General features: G+C 43.5%; 2 protein-coding genes and 1 pseudogene across 2 annotated transcripts; 1 reads left to right on the plus strand and 2 right to left on the minus strand.

Moving 5' to 3' along the window:
• Window positions 1–1,054: 1,054 nt before the first annotated feature.
• Window positions 1,055–2,701, minus strand: LOC100717582 (zinc finger CCCH domain-containing protein 15-like; annotated as a pseudogene).
• Window positions 2,702–3,010: 309 nt separating this feature from the next.
• On the plus strand, window positions 3,011–6,361 carry LOC100717296 (importin-5-like). The gene is given in 5 exon segments (XM_063241138.1): window positions 3,011–4,456; window positions 4,458–5,257; window positions 5,259–5,380; window positions 5,383–5,661; window positions 5,664–6,361. Coding segments are annotated over 5 exon segments (3,096 nt in total). The 5' UTR covers window positions 3,011–3,199; the 3' UTR covers window positions 6,302–6,361.
• A 9,028-nt stretch (window positions 6,362–15,389) lies between these two features.
• Window positions 15,390–17,364, minus strand: Hilpda (hypoxia inducible lipid droplet associated). Its single transcript, XM_005006054.4, has 2 exons — window positions 17,157–17,364; window positions 15,390–16,247 (listed from the first exon to the last, which is right to left on the minus strand). The coding sequence occupies exon 2, from the start codon at window positions 16,177–16,179 to the stop codon at window positions 15,985–15,987; it is 195 nt and encodes a 64-aa protein (XP_005006111.1). The 5' UTR covers window positions 16,180–16,247; window positions 17,157–17,364; the 3' UTR covers window positions 15,390–15,984.
• Between the last annotated feature and the right edge of the window lie 1,158 nt (window positions 17,365–18,522).

Here is an 18,522-nt window from a genome sequence, read left to right on the forward strand (position 1 = left end):
CTTGTATTATGTTTTTACATTATCTGTTATGTCCACCCTTTTGATTTGACCGACTCTGTTCTGTTATGTCACATTTGGTTTTACTCTCTTCCAAAAAAGTAATAAGAACCGTGGGAGCAATAAAACCCAAAATGTATAATAGTCATTGTATAAAAGAGAGGAAAAGAAAGTGCTCTAAATGATATAACTGCATGTATATTTAAGTGTATAAGATAGAAAATGATATCACAGAGTTTTATTGGATCATTGAACAGAACTGTTTGCAGTATCATTGTTGGAATGTCCACTTTACAAGCTTTAATTTTGTGACTTGAACAATTATTTCTAAGATGACAATATGTAATCCATTAACTAGTGATTTCCTACTGTTTATTTTTTTCTGTAAATCTGTATAACTTGTACCCTTTCTCTGCTTTTTTTTCTCCTTAAATAAAATTTTTTAAAAAACGTAAATCTACACTGTTAATAATAGCACATGTTCACTGAAAACCAAAAGCAGGAAAAACAGTTACACTCCCTATCTGGACAGTTACAAAAATCATTTCCTGGTTTGGGAATTTGGCTCAGCAGTATCAGTGCCTGCCTGACAAGCGTGAGGTCATGAATCCAACCCACACCCACCCTGCCATACCAAAAATAAATAAATAAATAAAAATCATTTCTTGAGCTGGGCATGGGCACATGCCTGTAGGTCCAGCACTCAGGAGACTGAGGCAAGGGGATCACTGAGTTCAAGGCTAGCCTGGGCTACAAAGTGAGTTCAAGGGCAGGCAGCCTGAATTGTATAAAACCATCTCAAAAAGACAAAAAAAAAAAAAAAAAAGTCCTTTTCTGCAATGACCTTTACATTTTCAATTTATCATGCACTTCCTATGAGATGTAGCTAAAGTCAGAAGAGAAAATAGAGGAAGAATACTGCTTTTGGGGAAGAAGGTAAACCCTCCAGAATCAGCATGGGAAACCAACTTCCTGTTGATTCTAGGTGAAAAAAATGAATGTAATCAATCTCATCTGATGCTGAGCTGACTTAATCTTTTCCTCCATTTGTTTCATATCATTCTTCTAAATCAAGTATGTTTATTTCTTCCGATTCACCCAAATCTTCCCCAATACAAAGATTTTCATCAACAGGAATAGCCCCAATGGCTCCATTTTCCCGTCCCTCCATTTTGTCGTTCAACTCTAGGTCATTTTGCTCAGCATTTTGGGTCCTACATCCAGAAGCTTTGCTTAATTTGTCAGGCAGGTGCTTGTGCCGCTGAGCTAAATCCGTGGCCAAAAATTTGGTGAACAATTTTTTTCTTTTCTTTTTTTTTGGCACTGGGGATTGAACTCAAGACTTTGAGCTTCCAAAGCAGGCACTTATGCCACTAAGCTAAATTCTTGGCTGTTTAATTTGTTTCTGTCTTTATCTGAATCTTTTGGCTACAGTAATGCCTGTCTCCTTTACATCTCTTGGGGTGTACGGGCTTAAGTCTATGCCATTTATGATCATGGGATCATCAGCCTCCTCACCGCCTACTGCCTGAGTGTGGCATGTAACACCTGCTTCCTCGTCATCACTGATCAGTCTTTTCCTTTTTAGGGTGATTTTGGTAACATTTGGAGATAGGGCAGAACTCTCTCTTTCAATAAAACCTACTGAAATTTCATCTTTTTTGTCTTCTTTTTATCTTTTCTCAACACAACCCCGAGGAAGGGCATGATGATACACACCCCCTCCAGGGTGCACCGCAAACCATCAATATTTGTTATTTTCAATAGCTTTAAGGAAATGCTTGCAGACTATTTGAGTTTTTGGTTTTTCTTTTCACATTATCATGTTTCTTGTTCATTACTTCTTTGGGCTTTTTCTCATCCCAGTTACCCAGTATATCTTTTTCAAGTTATTCATTTCTTGTACCAATGTAAACACTTCGTTTTTCATGTGTTCGCTCTGAGATCAGGTCCTTTGCACTTACCTCCTTTATTTATTTTACCAGGAATCAAACTCAGGACCTCACACTTGCCAGGCAGGCACTGTGCTGCTGAGCTGCACCCCCGGCTCTCACTTGGCTCTCAATTCCATTAGTACTCTGTCTTTGCTTGAGGAACGCACCCTAGGTTTGGGATCTGCCCCTTTACTTATTTTTTGAACAGCCACTACAGGTTTGAAGAGCTCATTTAGCTCCTGCACTTCTTTCTTCTTGTCATCTGTCAACTTCTCAGTTTCACTTTGTGCCACCTAACATGGATTTTGCTGACCAAATTTAACTCGATGAGTGACAGCATTGGCAAACTTCTGTTGTTTTGTTTTCTTATTCTTTAGACCAAAAGTTTTGTCTTCAATAATCTTCTCCTTTTTCTGCTCTGCTTTTCTGCTAGCCCCATGTAGGGAGCTGTTGAAGCTGGAGATTGATCACATGTGTGGGACTAAAGCAAGGCCAGCCCAAAAAAACCAGAGAGACCAAAACAAGCTATGTAAACAAGTTGTTCCAGCACCAAGAAGGCAAGGCCTGGGCCTGCCAAGCAATGGGTTGCTAGGCAGAGGGGCTGAAATTGACATCATCTTTCCCAGTATATAAATAAAGGTGCTACAATGGTTGAGCAGTTCCTTTCCTCCCATCAGGAGGATAAGGGCTCCACCTGACCCCAGCTTTGTCTTTTCTATTTTTTTCATCCTCTTGCAGGTTCTTAACCCCAAGAACCTCAGGAGCCGCATTGGGTTGTGGAGGCCCCAGGCTAAGTAAGCCTCTTTCTTGGGGGCATTGCATAGAAAGGTGGCACCAGCCAGATTTAAGGACTGAAGGCTGCTCTGGGGAATTTGGCACTGTAGCAGAGGAGGAAGATTGGGACCACACACATGCAAAGCTTTGTTTTTGTTTAAAGAACTTTGGTGTTTTCATGTTTGCAGTATTCAAGTGGGAAGACAATTGATCCAAAATCAATCTCTAATTAAGTTCCTTTTAAAATGGTAATTGCGTCCAGCACGCCTCAGGACTCCATCTCCCTCCCGCCCCCTCTCTCTCTCACGCCTAGCACAATGGGGACCGCTGCGGAGCAGCAACAGTTCTAACTGCTCCTGGGGAACCTGCTCAGCCCCGACAATGTGGTCCAGAAACAGGCGGAGGAAACCTATGAGAATATCCCAGGCCAGTCAAAGATCACATTTCTCTTACAAGCCATCAGGAACACAACAGCTGCTGAGGAGGCTAGACGAATGGCCACCGTCCTCCTGCGACGCCTTTTGTCCTCTGCGTTTGATGAAGTTTATCCAACTCTCCCATTGGATGTTCAGACTGCCATCAAGAGTGAACTGCTAATGATCATTCAGATGGAAACGCAATCTAGCATGAGGAAGAAAATTTGTGACATTGCTGCAGAACTGGCCAGGAATTTAATAGATGAGGATGGCAACAACCAGTGGCCTGAAGGTTTGAAGTTTCTTTTTGATTCCGTCAGCTCTCAAAACATGGGATTGCAAGAAGCTGTGCTTCACATATTCTGGAACTTTCCTGGAATTTTTGGAAACCAACAGCAGCACTATTTAGATGTCATCAAACGGATGTTAGTTCAGTGTATGCAAGATCAAGAACATCCATTGATCAGGACATTATCTGCTAGAGCCACAGCTGCATTTATACTCGAAAATGAGCACAATGTTGCTCTCTTCAAACATTTCGCTGACTTGTTACCTGGGTTCTCACAGGCTGTAAATGACTCGTGCTACCAGAATGATGGTTCGGTCCTAAAGTCCCTTGTTGAAATCGCAGATACTGTTCCAAAGTATTTGCATCTTCACTTGGAAGCAACTCTGCAATTAAGTCTAAAGCTGTGTGGAGACACCAGCCTCAATAACATGCAGCGCCAGCTTGCCCTAGAAATGATCGTGACCCTCTCAGAGACTGCGGCGGCTATGTTAAGAAAACATACTAATATTGTTGCACAGACAGTTCCTCAGATGTTGGCGATGATGGTTGATCTGGAAGAGGATAAGGACTGGGCCAATGCGGATGAGCTGGAGGATGACGACTTTGACAGCAACGCAGTGGCTGGTGAGAGTGATTTAGACCGGATGGCTTGTGGACTTGGTGGAAAGCTTGTTCTGCCGATGATCAAGGAACACATTATGCAGATGCTTCAAAACCCTGACTGGAAATACCGGCATGCAGGATTGATGGCCTTGTCTGCCATTGGCAAAAGGTGCCACCAGCAAATGGAGGGGATTCTAAATGAGATAGTCAATTTTGTTTTACTTTTCCTTCAGGATCCTCATCCAAGAGTGAGGTATGCAGCCTGCAACGCTGTGGGATAGATGGCTACAGATTTTGTGCCTGGTTTCCAGAAGAAATTTCATGAGAAGGTGATTGCAGCTCTGCTGCAGACCATGGAAGACCAGGGCAACCAGCGGGTGCAGGCCCATGCTGCTGCCGCTCTCATCAACTTCACTGAAGACTGTCCCAAGACATTGCTCATCCCCATACCTGGATAACTTGGTGAAGCATCTGCATTCCATTATGGTGCTGAAGCTTCAGGAGTTGATTCAGAAAGGCACCAAGTTAGTTTTGAAACAAGTTGTGACATCCATTGCATCAGTTGCAGATACTGCAGAAGAAAAATTTGTCCCCTACTATGATTTATTTATGCCATCAGTTAAGCACATCGTTGAGAATGCAGTGCAGAAGGAACTCAGACTTCTGAGAGGAAAAACCATTGAATGTATCAGCCTCATCGGCCTGGCAGTTGGGAAGGAAAAGTTCATGCAGGATGCGTCAAATGTGATGCAGCTGTTACTGAAGACCCAGACAGACTTCAACGACTTGGAGGATGACCACCCTCAGATCTCTTACATGATCTCGGCCTGGGCCAGAATGTGCAAAATCCTTGGAAAGGAATTTCAGCAGTACCTTCCAGTGGTAATGGGGCCACTCATGAAGACGGCATCCATCAAGCCTGAAGTAGCCCTGTTGGACACCCAGGATGTGGAGAACATGAGCGATGATGATGGCTGGGAATTTGTGAACCTTGGAGATCAACAGAGTTTTGGTATTAAAACTGCAGGACTGGAAGAAGAATCAACTGCTTGCCAGATGTTGGTTTGCTATGCTAAGTAATTAAAGGAAGGTTTTGTGGAATACACTGAGCAAGTCATCAAGTTGATGGTCCCTTTACTGAAATTTTACTTCCATGATGGTGTCCGTGTGGTGGTGGCGGAGTCCATGCCCCTTCTCCTGGAGTGCGCGCGAGTACGGGGCCCCAAGTACCTCACGCAGATGTGGCTTCATGTGTGATGCACTGATCAAGGCCATCGGCACGGAGCCGGACTTGGATGTCCTCTCGGAGATAATGCACTCGTTCACATTGAGGTAATGGGCGACGGACGGGTGCCTCAACAATGAGCACTTAAGGAGCTGGGAGGCATTTTGAAAACAAAGCTCGAAGAACATTTTAAAAATCAAGAACTGCGGCAAGTTGAAAGGCAAGAGGAAGACTATGATGAACAGGTTGAAGAATCCCTACAAGACAAGGACGATGACGTTTATATACTGACCAAAGTGTCAGATATTTTACACTCGATAATTAGTAGCTACAAGGAGAAGGTGTTACCGTGGTTTGAGCAGCTGCTTCCATTAATTGTCAACCTGATTTGTCCCCATAGGCCATGGCCCGACCGGCAGTGGGGCTGTGCATCTTTGACGATGTCATGGAATACTGTAGTCCAGCCTCATTTAAGTATGCAGAGTACTTCTTAAGGCCGATGCTCCAATATGTGTGCGACAGCAGCCCGGAAGTCAGGCAAGCGGCGGCATACGGCCTGGGAGTTATGGCGCAGTATGGAGGAGACAGCTACCGCCCTTTCTGTACACAAGCTCTTCCATTGCTTGTTAGAGTTATTCAGTCTGGAGATTCTAAGACCAAAGAAAATATCAGTGCCACTGAGAACTGTATCTCAGCAGTAGGGAAAATTATGAAGTTCAAGCCTGACTGTGTAAATGTGGAAGAAATCCTGCCACACTGGTTGTCGTGGCTTCCGCTCCATAAGGACAAAGAAGCTGTTCAGACATTCAGTTATCTGTGCGACCTGATTGAAAGTAATTATCCAGTCGTTCTTGGCCCCAACAATACCAATTTGCCCAAAATATTCAGTATAATTGCGGAAGGAGAGATACACGAGGCCATTAAACATGAAGACCCATGTGCCAAATGCTTGGCCAATGTGATTCTCCAGGTACAGACTTCTGGAGGATTATGGACCGAGTGTGTTTCACAGCTCAGTCCCGAGCAGCAGGCGGCCATACAGGAGCTCCTGAACTCTGCTTAAAGGGCCTTAATATCACCCACCAGAAAACTAACTCCAAATAAACGTTTACCCTTTTGTTTAGGTTTCTTTGTTTTGTTTTGGAGCAGGAGAGCAGTAGTGTTGTGTGTAGGCCGTTCTCCAGGGCAGCCCTGCGTGCAGAGCGGAGGAGGGGCAGTGGCTTGCTTTCCCACCGCCGGCCGGCGGAGTCGCATATAAGCCCAGAAGTAGCACCGAAGAGTGTTTTTCTATTGAGATCTCACACCCTGAGAAGGGAAAGGGGAAATGAATTTTTCTCATCAGACATAAAAAGTGAGGACAGACAGCTTTAACATCGCTCAGTGCGGGTGTGTGTTCAGAGGAGGCACTTTACACCGAGCAGTCTTTCTCTTGGAGTGTGAGTCTGTTTATGGGATAGAAAAAAACCTTCTGCCCAGCAAACCAGTAGATGCAAAAGTGGAAAAACCAAACTGACGCCCAGCAGTGAGCACGATGAGGATGTCACATTTGTGGTTACTTTTGGTCCCTTTCCCTAAAAGGCTTAGGCGGTGATGCGGTGGAGGCTTTGGGGCCTCCAGCCCTTGAATGTGAAGTGTCCTTGGCATGTCTGGCAGTAGTCTCATTCACACCTCAATAAACCACATGAATACAAAAGGAGCTTGTGTAAAAACTCAGTACTGTCTGGCTTTGATTCATTTCAATGTTTAATATAAGAGTGATCGAATATTTTTTTAAAGTAGCAGCTGTGGCTAGGAATGTTTTGTTCACCTGCTTTCATTGTGCAATTCAGCCTTAAAAGCAACTAGTTCTTACTGTCTTCCCATTAATTTAAGCTAAGTTATGATACATCTGTTCCGTTCACAATTTGGTGTGCTTCTTAAGGTTTACAAATTTCAACCATTATTATTTTTTAATCTAGGATTGTTCTGGTTAGAGCAAAAGATCTAGCTTACTGTTTTCATTGCAACCCGTAATTGCTTAGAGCCACACACAACCTTTGAACTTTTAATTTTGCGGTAAGAATTATGGATAAAATTATTTACTGAAAATTTCAGTAAAGTGTGTGAATGTTTTTCTTTATGTATTAACCTCATAGCAGTAAATGAATTGCTGTTGTTTCTTTGCATAATTTTTCTAAGGGATCTTAATAGATTTCTGTTGAAAAACTTCAGTGTTAACATTTTTATAGTTTGTACTAAATTTAACCGTGATATAAAAATGAATTTTATGCATAGACCAGAATTTAAAATTAAAGGTTTTTTTCTTTAAAAAAATAAATAAAATGGTAATTGCTGAGTGTGGCAGCCTATAATCTCAGCATTCAGGAGACTGAGGCAGAAGGGTTGCTGAAATTTCAAGGCCAGTTTAGGTTACAAAGTGAGTTCAAGGCAGCCTGACCTGCCTTGGGAAATGCAATCTCTCAAAAAGACAAAAAAATCAGACAACTTTTAAACTCATATTTGCTAACTTGGTTTGGTCATGTCCTTGCAGTTATTGAGGTTCTAGGAACACACTTTCTTCAAGAAATATAAGTTAATAAGACTGAATAGGTTCTTAGCATACAATAGAATATTTACAAATACTGAAACATCTGAGTAATCCATCTCACTAAAGATATAAATTTCTAATGTACCTTCTCTGTTTCTGTTCTGTTGTCCAATGGGAATTCAGTAATAATACTGTCATGTCAAACTTTGAACACATGTACTATATGGTATTCAGATACTCTAGAAGTATCTAATACATATTATTTAATTGTTACAGAGTAGTCAGAATATGAGAAAAAGGGAGAGGAGAGGAAACATTTCTTTTGGTTATTAGATAATTTAGTTTCCCTTTGAAGCACATTGCTAGTAGGTATTGTTTTCCTGTTTCCATATTTGGCCATCTAATTAGTAATATCTTTCACTGCAGGCACCTAAAATCTACTAAAGCCTGAAAATGTTATAAGGCACTGATTTAATTAATGTTACATTTTGCTAATAAGTTTTAGCAATATAATGTTTTTCAATTATGATTCCTTCTATTACATAAAACTACTTACTTTTCTGTGACGGCTCAGACAGGGGAATCACAAGTGTGAGCCAAGCCTGGCCTCAAACTAAAACATAAAAAGGGCTGGGGAGCTGGGTATCGTGGCATACACCTGTAATCTCAGCACTTGAGAGGCTGAGGCAGGAGGATCACTGCAAGTTTGAAGCCAGTTGGGACTACATGGTGAGTTCAAGGTCAGCATGAACTATATAGTGAGACTTGTCTCAAAACAAAACAACCTGGGAGTGTAGGTCAGTGTGAAGGCCCTGGATTCAAATCTCAGTAGTACAAAACAAAACCAAAAAGAGAAAAACAACAAGAAAGAAAGACAGAAAGAGAAAAGAAAGAAAACACATACATACAAAAGGAAACAAAGAAACTATTTACTTTTATCAGTTATGTAGTTGTGCATATTACAGTGTTATACAGTGATACCTCAGTTGTTGAACTCAGTTCATTCCAAATCTTTGTTCAGTCACTGAAAAGTTCAAGAACTGAAGATATTTTTCCCATAAGAAATAATGGAAAGCCAAATAATTGGTTCTGAGTCCCAAAAATTACTTATAAATTCATTTTCCAGGACTTTAACACAACAGCTCTAAGTTGTGTAAATATTTCCTAAAACATCTAAACACAACAAATACACTACATTAAATACTGTATCAAAACACAATAAAATAAATTAAAAATTTTTTGTCTTTTGAAATAGGGTCTCACTGTGCAGTTCAGGCTGGCCTAGAGCTTATTTTGTAGCCCAGGCTGGTCTGGAACTGGCAATGATATTCCTGCCTCAGCCTCCCAAGTGCTGGGATTATAGGCATGAGCCATCACACCCAGCTCATAAATAAAAATTTTAAAAAATATTTTAACAAATTCTGGAGGAGCTATGGGGGAAAAGGAATCCTTCTCTCCTGTTAGTGGGAGTGTAAACTGGTGCAGGCACAGTGGAAATCAGTGTGGAGATTCCTTAAAAGAGTAGGACTAGAGTTCCCATTCAACCCAGTTATTTTCTTTCTGAGTATCTTCCCAAAAGAATTAAAAACATCATACCACAGTGATATATTGTGCACCCATGTTTACAGCAGCACAATTTGTAATAGCCAGATCTTGGAAACAATTTAAATGCCCATCAACTGAGGAATGGATGAAAAAAAGATGTGGTATTTTTATACAGTGGAGTAGTACTCAGCCATAAAGAAGGATAAAGTGAAGACTTTTATAGGTAAATGGATGGAACTTGAGACCATACTCATATGTGAAATAAATCAGACACACGTGTAAACATCATGTTGTCTCACTAGTGTGAGAAGCTGAAAAACATGTATGTGTTTATGTATATGTGTAATATGTATCTTAAAAAGATAGTTAAGATTGCTATACTACTGATATCTCTAAGGTCAATGAAGAGAAATATTTGTGCTGGGTATTGTTTGGGCAACTGGATGCAGATGTCTTGTGCTCTTGGTGAATGACTTGGGGCTGACAATGCGCAATGTATGTACCATTGTTGCCCTTGATTAACATGGTATGAAATTTTCTTTTTTCTCTCTCTTTGAAACAAAATGGATTTAGAAAAATAAAAAATAAAAAATTTTTTACCTTGATTTGGAAGCTTCCTGGCATATTGGTTTCTCTGGAGAGAAACTGGAGGAGGAGGAGAAATGTTAGCTTTTAGAAGGGGCGTCTCCTTCCATTATGACCCCTGGTGGTACATTTTTTGGAGTCTTTTGTTCTTGGTCTTTTTTTTCACCTTTTCCTCACTGAAAATTGCTAACAACACCTGCTTCTGCCTTCTTTTCAAAATGTTTCCAGAGTATTTTCATTTGCAGGTTTACAATTCTATCATTGCATCGTTATCTGGGAGATCTTCGGTCCAGGTGGTGCCGTTTCCACCTGTGTAGCTTTCATTTCTTCTGTCAATGAGCCAGGGACCTCCTGCTCCCCAAGGAGACTTCCTCAGCTGCTGTCTGATGCTGCTCCTTGTGAGGATCCTGAATTCTTCAGTGGTGAGCTCTGCACTGTGCTCCTTTACCCACTGCTTCATCAACCTCTGGACCCACTGACACCCCGCACACAGCCTCCTCCTCAGAGCACTCAAAGCTTCAAAGTCTTTGTGTCACTGCTTCTGGTCACAGCTTCCGCCATGCAGGCTTCATGCTCTTGCAAGAAACTTCCCTCCAGGTTTTGCTGATAAGAGTAATGCAGTGGAGGATGCAGGAAATGATTTTTCCAGAACTCTTGAAGGGTCACCTTGCTGTCTTGAGATTATTTCAAAAGACTGCTGGCATAGAGCTCTGGTGTAGAGTTTTTTGAAATTAGCAATGATTTGCTGGTCCGGGCTGGATGAGAGGAGTCATATTCAAAGGAGAGCTTACCAGTGATAAAAGAACACTTACCATCCAACTGGCCCTCTAAGCCTGGAGGACGAGCAGGAACACTGTCTTTAAGGCAAGTTGTCCTGAAAGTGGTTTTTTTACATTGGGCCGAAACACTTCAGCCTATTCCATGAAAAACTGCTAGGTCGCCCAGGTTTTATTATTTGCCCTGTGCGTCACATTTAATGTGGGCTTCACTGTAAAATCCCCACTAGCATTCCCATTCAACAGAGTGAGCCTATCTTTCATAAGCTTGTGGCCTGGCATTGTTTTTTCCTCTTTAGTAATGAAGGTCCTTGTTGTAGTCAGGGTTTACAAGGGAAAAGATTTAATACAGGACACCTAATTTATAGGATTATTTTATAGTATTCACTCAAACAATCAAATACAAAAGAGCATAGGAGTTCTCTTCACAAGCTGGAGACCCAAAGAATCCCATGGTAGTATCCTGCACAAGTCCCCAACAAAGTCCCATGCAAGTCTGTCAAGGATCTGTGCTAGGAAGGCCCAAAGGACAGTCATGGAAGATAGGAAGTCTATGCCAGCAGGATGAGGGATCTGTGCCAGCAGGTGGAGAGATATGCACTGGAGCCAGGAAGTGATGCTCACGGTAAGGACCAGAGCTCCCCCAAAGACAACAGCAGCCATCATCAGAGACTAGATCCCAAGCTCCTCCAACGATGAGAACAGGCAAGTTCCTGTCAGGAAGACAGTGTGACAAGCTTCTCCAGGAGAATCAACAGCATACCTCATTCCCCTCAGTTCTCTTTTTGTGCTGTTGGTAACAATCCTCAAATGGGCCTTCCACATCCAGCCCCATGCTGATTCAGTTCAGCTGGGTGTTACAGGTTGACCATCAGTCAATCCACCACAGTCCTGTTGCACATTTTTTCCAAAAAAGTCTGGTTTCATTGCAGTTGAACTCTTGCTGGGGAATGAAATCCTACCCCCCATGTATTCAGCAAATTCAGCCACAAATTTGTCAGCTTTGTCTGTTTGCACTTGCCCCATTCACCACGTCTCACTACACTCTGTGCCTTTTCTCTTTGAATTTTTCAAACTGGCCGTGGCTAGCTTTGGACACATTGAGCTGCTCAGCACTCAGTCCCACAATATCCTTCATTGCAGGTTTTTAGCTTTCTCACATTTCACTGTTTTGGATATCCGATCACATCCCATTGTCTCTGGTTTATCCAAATTAACTGTAACTTTTTAACATAGTCTGGGTGCTCTGTTTTGTGGATAATGATTTCACATCTTTTGCTACCTTACCCAATTTAATCACTGTTTTTTTTCCCAGTAATTTTGATTTAATCATGTTGTATTCAGCTGTCAGATGGGACCAGCGATGGACAGCTTCAAGTTTTGTGATTATTTCTTTTTTTAACTCTACCATGGTTCTCACAGTTTTCCTTTACTGCTGGTATCACTAACTTTCTCTGGACCCATGGTTATATTTTACACAAATAAAGTACAAGGAAAAAAAGCACAATGACTAATGTTTTCATGCACCAATGCAACCACTATGTGCTGTCTAAACAACAGCACAGCTTAGACTGTAGCATCTAAGCTGTGTGTCACTCACTTTTGGCCCATGCAAGTTTTTTAAGTCACAGTTTTGGTTTGACTATCAAGCAAAATTCAAGGGTAGAGCCATTTGACAGTTGAGGTATCAGGGAAAGTTCAAATTGTACTCACATACACTATGGCAATTTATTTATTTATTTTTTTCAAGACAGGATTTCACTATGCAGTTCAGGCTGGTATTTGAACTCACTTTGTAGATCAGGCTGGCCTTGAACTCACAGCCATCTTTCTGCCTCAGCCTCCTATGTGCTAGAGTTACAGGCATGCACCACCATGCCCAGGCAAACCATGGCAATATAGAAATACCCCACATGTGTGGACAAAATCTAAAAAATCATTCAACAAATAATTGCTGGTGCAAAAAAAAATTTGTAATAGGAGGTGATGCTGAGATTTGTGAGTTTAACAATAAAGAAAAAGGTGTGGTTTTGGTTTTAAAAAAAACTTCAAGTAATGCATTATCAAATTCTTCAGTCTTTCACTAAGCTACATAGCCTCAGCAACTTCAAATTCAGAATGTGTTGAAAATATTTCCCTTCTCCCTCCAAGTCCACTAGATGCCACTAGAGGTCAGGCCCCCATTTAATAATACATTTCAAAACTACTTGCAGAACAGGGCTCACCTAACGGCTTTTTGCTCACATTCTTTCCTCCACTGGGAAATCCTTTTCTTCTGCAACCAGCAGGGCCACAAAGCTCATTTTAAAAAACTCAGATCCAGCCGGGTATGGTGATGCATGGCTGTAAACCTAGCACTCAGGAGGCTGAGGCAGAAAAATCGTTTCAAGTTTGAGACTGGCTTGGGCTACAAAGTGAGATGAAGGCCAGCCTGAACTGTATAGCGACACCCTGTCTCAAAACAACAGATAAACAACTCAGATGCTCTAAGCTCTTCCTTTACATCCCCCTCTTGCATGTAAATGTTTTTACCTGACCTGCACCCTTCTATCTTGTACATGTTATCTGAGGTTGGTAGTGATCAGATCCTAGTTAATGTTTGGCTTCTGATAGATGCTGTGTGCCATGTACCAGTCCAGAAAGGCTCACGTAATGGGTCCAATTCCCAGTACTATGTTAATGCACACGCACACGTATGTGCACTTGCACAGAAACAAATCAATCCCGATAGGTTAAATTACACTGCAGATACCAATTCTCCTAAACGTTAGTAGCTGAACACAACAAAGATTTGTAAGTTTTATTCCCACTCATCAGGGATCGGCTAGGGGCTCATCTCAGTGCCCCCACCCCTATGAATGTACACTAATGGAACCATTCCAGAGAAAGCCAATCATGGTGACTGCAATAGGCAGAAAAACAGGGGCTTGCAGCTTGGGAATCAGTGCTTTAATATTACAACCTCAAGTTGACATGGTGACTTTCACTCAGACTGCATTACCAAGAATTAATGATGGTAGCCCATTCAACCACAAGGGCATCAGGAAATACAACCATATCAGGTGACTAGAAGGTGGGGGCAGAAATACTAAAGACCAGTGACTACCACTAGTGATCCTTCTAGTGGATAATCAGTCAGCTCACTATCTCAGCGGCAGGTAGCATACCTCATGCCTCAGCCAAGGAAACCACCCAAGAATTCCATTTAGTGACATCAAGTTCAAATCTAACAATCTCTGGGTGATGCATAATAGCTTCTCTACCAGTTTTAGATGAGATTCAGGAGAGATCCCCTGGGTACATAAAAAGGACTAAGGAGAGCTGGGCATGGTGATCCCAGCACTCTGGGAGGCTAGGGCAGGCGGATCTCAAGTTCAAGCCCAGACTGGCGAAATTTAGCAAGAACCTCTCAAACAAAAATAAGTAACTGGCTCTGGTTGTAGTTCAATGGGAAGGCCCTGGGTTCAATTCCCATTACTGCTAATAATATTTAGCTCAATTTTTTTTGGTACCGGGAATCCAACTCAGGACCTTGCACTTGCCAGGCAGACACTTATGCTGCTAATAATAAATAAAAAATTCAAAAAAAAGGCCAGGGATATAGCTGAGTACAAAAGTGCTGGGCTCATTTCTCAGCACGGACCCAAATTCACAAATCCATCATGTTCACATGACACAGATGTGCAAATGGGAATATATTACCAGAAGCAGAGGGAGTACACTTGTTCATGGGACAGGGAATGGAGGAGGGATAAATACAAGAAAAAACAAAACCTTTCCCTTTTTTAGAACAAGTTACAGATTTGGGCCAGAGAGTAGAAACAATCATCTGTGAGATACAGTGATCCTAAAAACAATCAGAATTATGCCCTCATTCTGCTGGAGAAAAGACATGGAACAATAAAGCCCAGGCCTCCTGGACTAGTTGTTTTCTTTCTTATAGTCAAAATGAGGGGAGGGAAGAATGGATCATTCATCTTTAGACTGTCACACAGAGTAACAAGAGCGTGACACACCTGTCTCTTTGGATGCTCCAGCCCCTTACATAAAATGTTGTACTATTTCCATATAACCTGCACACATGCTACCATATACCTTAAATCTCTATAGTACTGGTAATAGTCCATACAATGTAAATGCTGCTTACATATTTGCTACACTATATTCCTTAGGGAGTAGTGAGAACAAGTTTGTAAATGATCTATACAGGAACAACTAAAAAAGCACTTTGAGGGTTGAGGGCTATCTAGCCTGTGGACTGGGCGTGGTAAAGCATGCCTGTGATTCCATCACTTAGGTGGTTGAGGCAGGAGGATCTCTGCAAGCTCACGGCCAGCCTGGGCTATATAAGCCAGTTCAAGACCAGTCTACACTACACAGAGACCCCATCTAAAACAAAACAAAAAGTCTAGTATGTGCAAGGCCATAAGCTTGATCCTCAGCACAGCTAACAAAGAAAAGCAAAACTTCAATCTGCGGTGAGCTGAATCTGAAGGTATAGACTCTGGCTATGCAGGGCTGACTATAATTATCTTGGTGTAGGCTTAGTCAACTGGCTGACACAATAAACCTAACTGCCCCGGTGCCCAAATTCAGAGGTTTATATTTAAAAAGTTTTTCCTGCTCCAAAATTTTAAGACATTAAACCTTAGATTTATGAATTGAGACCCTCTCTTACCACTAATTTCAAGGGCAGAAATCAACATGACACACAGAAATATATATTCAACTTTATTGCATTAGAAAAATTAATTTAAGCCACATGGTGACCATAATACCCATGTCCCAGGAGGGTGTCATCCCACTGTGCTCTTTAGACTAATATATACAAACACATACACACTATGTTGGATGGATTGAAAACTGTGAAGTAATACACTTGATACTCCATCCTGCTCCTGCTTGTAGCCAACTGATACACCTCAACTATTATCTAGACATAAAAGAGTTCTCACAAGAAGACAACACCAACCAATCAAAGCTGCCATGAGGCACCCAGGTCCAAAGAAACTCTTGTTGAATGTTTAGGATGTAAGCTGAAGTTGCAGCATGACTCCACATTTCAGAGGTGTCAGAGGCACAGTGCAGAGGACATCAAAGCCAAGAGTCACTGGGGAAAAGGGAGAGAAAACAAAGGCAGCCCACTTACACCTCTATACTCAACTGGCTCTGTTTCAGGGCAAAGAGCATCCACGTAGGCTGTCCCAGTCTTGTTAACGGTTTTCTGGAAACACTGGGAGCTTGCCTGCTGAGACACCAGGTACGATATGCTGAGGTCTGTGTTTTAAGGCATGGCTGGTGCTGAGGGAGATCTTACTGCACCCCTCTGGATGGGTGATCAGGAAGGGTTTTGGGTAGCTCAGTGTGGGCTAAATGATTTCTCATGGTCCAGGTGCTTCCAGGCAATGGGCTTTCCAGTAATCCCTCCACTGATTCCATGAGTCTAAAGAAGACAGACAGCAAGGTGAGCACCACACCCAGCAGGTACAGATTCAAAATATGCTTCATAGCTGAAAGGTTGCTGTGCCTTTGTAGGGTAACAGAGCTGTCTTCTGCTTCTGGTTGGCCTTTGGGTCCTGAAGAAAGAGGACGGGGTTAATCTACAGCCTCTGGGGATATGCTTGCATTCAGCCTTAACCCTCAGCTCCTTCCCAAGAGCTGAGGGAGAGGCTTAACCTGCCAGGGAGTCAGGGGGCAGTGTACTCTCCCACCAGAGAATCTCCAAGTGTATATTTATACCACAAACTCCATGGCTGTGGAGCCACACTTGGCTCTCACACTAACTCAAAAGCACTGCTCTAAATTTTTTCTTCCCTGGAAGACTGTTCTGGGAAGGTGTAATGCACACTCTGTGCTACTACTGTGCAAGTACCTTAAGAGGAGATCCAGTCACTTTGTAGAGAAAGAAGGGACGATAAAAAACATGCCCTAGAGCAGCCTGGACTACCTAGTGAGTTCAAGCCCAGCCTTGACGACACAGCAATACTCTGTCTCAAAAAAAAGAATATACCCTAGAGAAAGCAACCTGCCTAGAAGTCTCTCCCATGTGGTCAAATTCGAGTTAACTATAAACTTTCTGGAGATCAAAATAATTTTGAGAGTCAAATCTATCAAGTTCAACACTTACAGTGTAAGGCATCCTGGATGGTGATAGGGCCACACAGCAACCCGGAGGACACGAACCGTGTCCTCGCGGGGCTACTCCCGCCACAACCCGCTAGATGCGGTGCCGGCAAAGAGATGCTAAGGACGCTCTGGAAGGGCTTGGCTGGGACGCCGCCCAACAGCACCTGCGGGTGCCAGGTGGGCTAAGGGGATTTGGTACCACAGAGAAAAACGGCTGGGGCGGCTAGCTGTGTGGGGACGCGGGGGAAGGCAGCCGGCGCCACAGTCCCAGCTTGGGAACCCAGAGACCCGGCTGGCACCCAGAAGGGGGCAGGGAGCCTGGAAACCCATTCCCGAGGGAAAAGCCCAGCGCCATTCACCTCTAAGGGGAAGATCCAGGAGTGGAGCGCTCAGTATCGTAGCAGATCGCTATCGCAGCAAGTCCTGCTGGAGTCGGGAGTAAAGTCGGCAGAACCACAGCAGCCAGCAGCGGCGGAACTCCAGGAACTCAGCGCTCTGTAGAGAAGACTGCCACGCGGCGAAGTCTCCCACTACCCCCGCTGCAAGCCAGGCCCCGCCCCTTATAATGGCGGCACCACCCCCGAGCGCAAGCGCACGCGCACTGGAGCCGCACGCACGAGCCTGCGCGCACGTCTGCGGCCCCGCCCTTGCGCGAAAGAGCTCGGGCTGGCGGCTGCGTCAAGTTACATCTACAAGTGATTGTACGCCGTGTGTCTAAGCGTTAAGTCATTGCGGTCGCCATATGTGTTAATTCCGTCTGTTTTCTGCTGCTGCAGGACGCTTTTGAAGCAGAAGGAAACAGATTTATCCCCTACGTCGTCCGCCAGACGAGCCTGGGGTGACCGCGCTCCGTGGCTCCTCGCAGGGATGCGCTGTCTTCGGGGCCGGTTGTTCGCCAGAGGCTGACGAGGTGCAGGTTACCAGAGGGCTGCAGACCCCCACCCAGCCCTTGTCCCTCCATTTCAGGGCCTGAAGAGTGGGTTTTATTTAACTTCTTAGAGAAACCAGGAGTAAGGCGCCACCCCCACTCCCCTAGAGCATATCTGTGGTTTAACCGTCTTTCTGCAGTGGGAGGTCCTTTTTGATCACTTTAAACGCTCTTTCTATGAGTTTGTCCCCCACCTTCCTCAGTACTGGGTATTAAACTCGACCTTCTGATGAACTACACACTCCGGCCTTGACTTTTTTTTCTATAGACAAGATTCCACTAAATCTAAAATTGTCCAGCCTCGACCCAAATTTATCAGCCTCCCAGACTGATGAGATTGCAGATGTGTCTTTGACATGTTCTGCTTGTCATGTTGCTTAAAACAATGTGGACTACTCCCGGACCTTGGGACGGGCTCGTCATTGCTTATGGGCAAGTCATTTTGCATGCTGCGGCCTGCGTTTCTCCTCTAAAAAGAGCATTGGCCCCTGGTTGGTTTTAAAGGGGGCTTTTAACCTGAACTGAAGAGCTAGAAAGTTGCAGCCAAGGCGTGGGGGGCTGAGGCCCCTCACTAGGTACCATCCCACCTCACCAAGACAAAAGCATCACTGTAGTAGGAGATGCAGAAAAGAGAGTCCCAGAGGAGAAGATGGAATGGAGAGGCCCCTGGACGGAGCATCCACAGGGGAGAGAAAGGCCCTGGGTGATCCGTGCCCTCTTCTTGGGGAGCAGGTCACACCTCTCCGTCAGGGATAACTCGAGGCAGGCAGACAGGGGCCCTTTCAGCTCTAAGGCAT

This window comes from Cavia porcellus, unplaced genomic scaffold (assembly GCF_034190915.1).
Source record: "Cavia porcellus strain 051 isolate PalLab524CR breed Dunkin Hartley unplaced genomic scaffold, mCavPor4.1 scaffold_2, whole genome shotgun sequence".
Taxonomy (NCBI): Eukaryota; Metazoa; Chordata; class Mammalia; order Rodentia; family Caviidae; genus Cavia; species Cavia porcellus.

Bases quoted from the DNA above. Each gene is read 5' to 3' on its own strand.
- Hilpda (XM_005006054.4), bottom strand. From the start codon at position 16,179: ATGAAGCATATTTTGAATCTGTACCTGCTGGGTGTGGTGCTCACCTTG.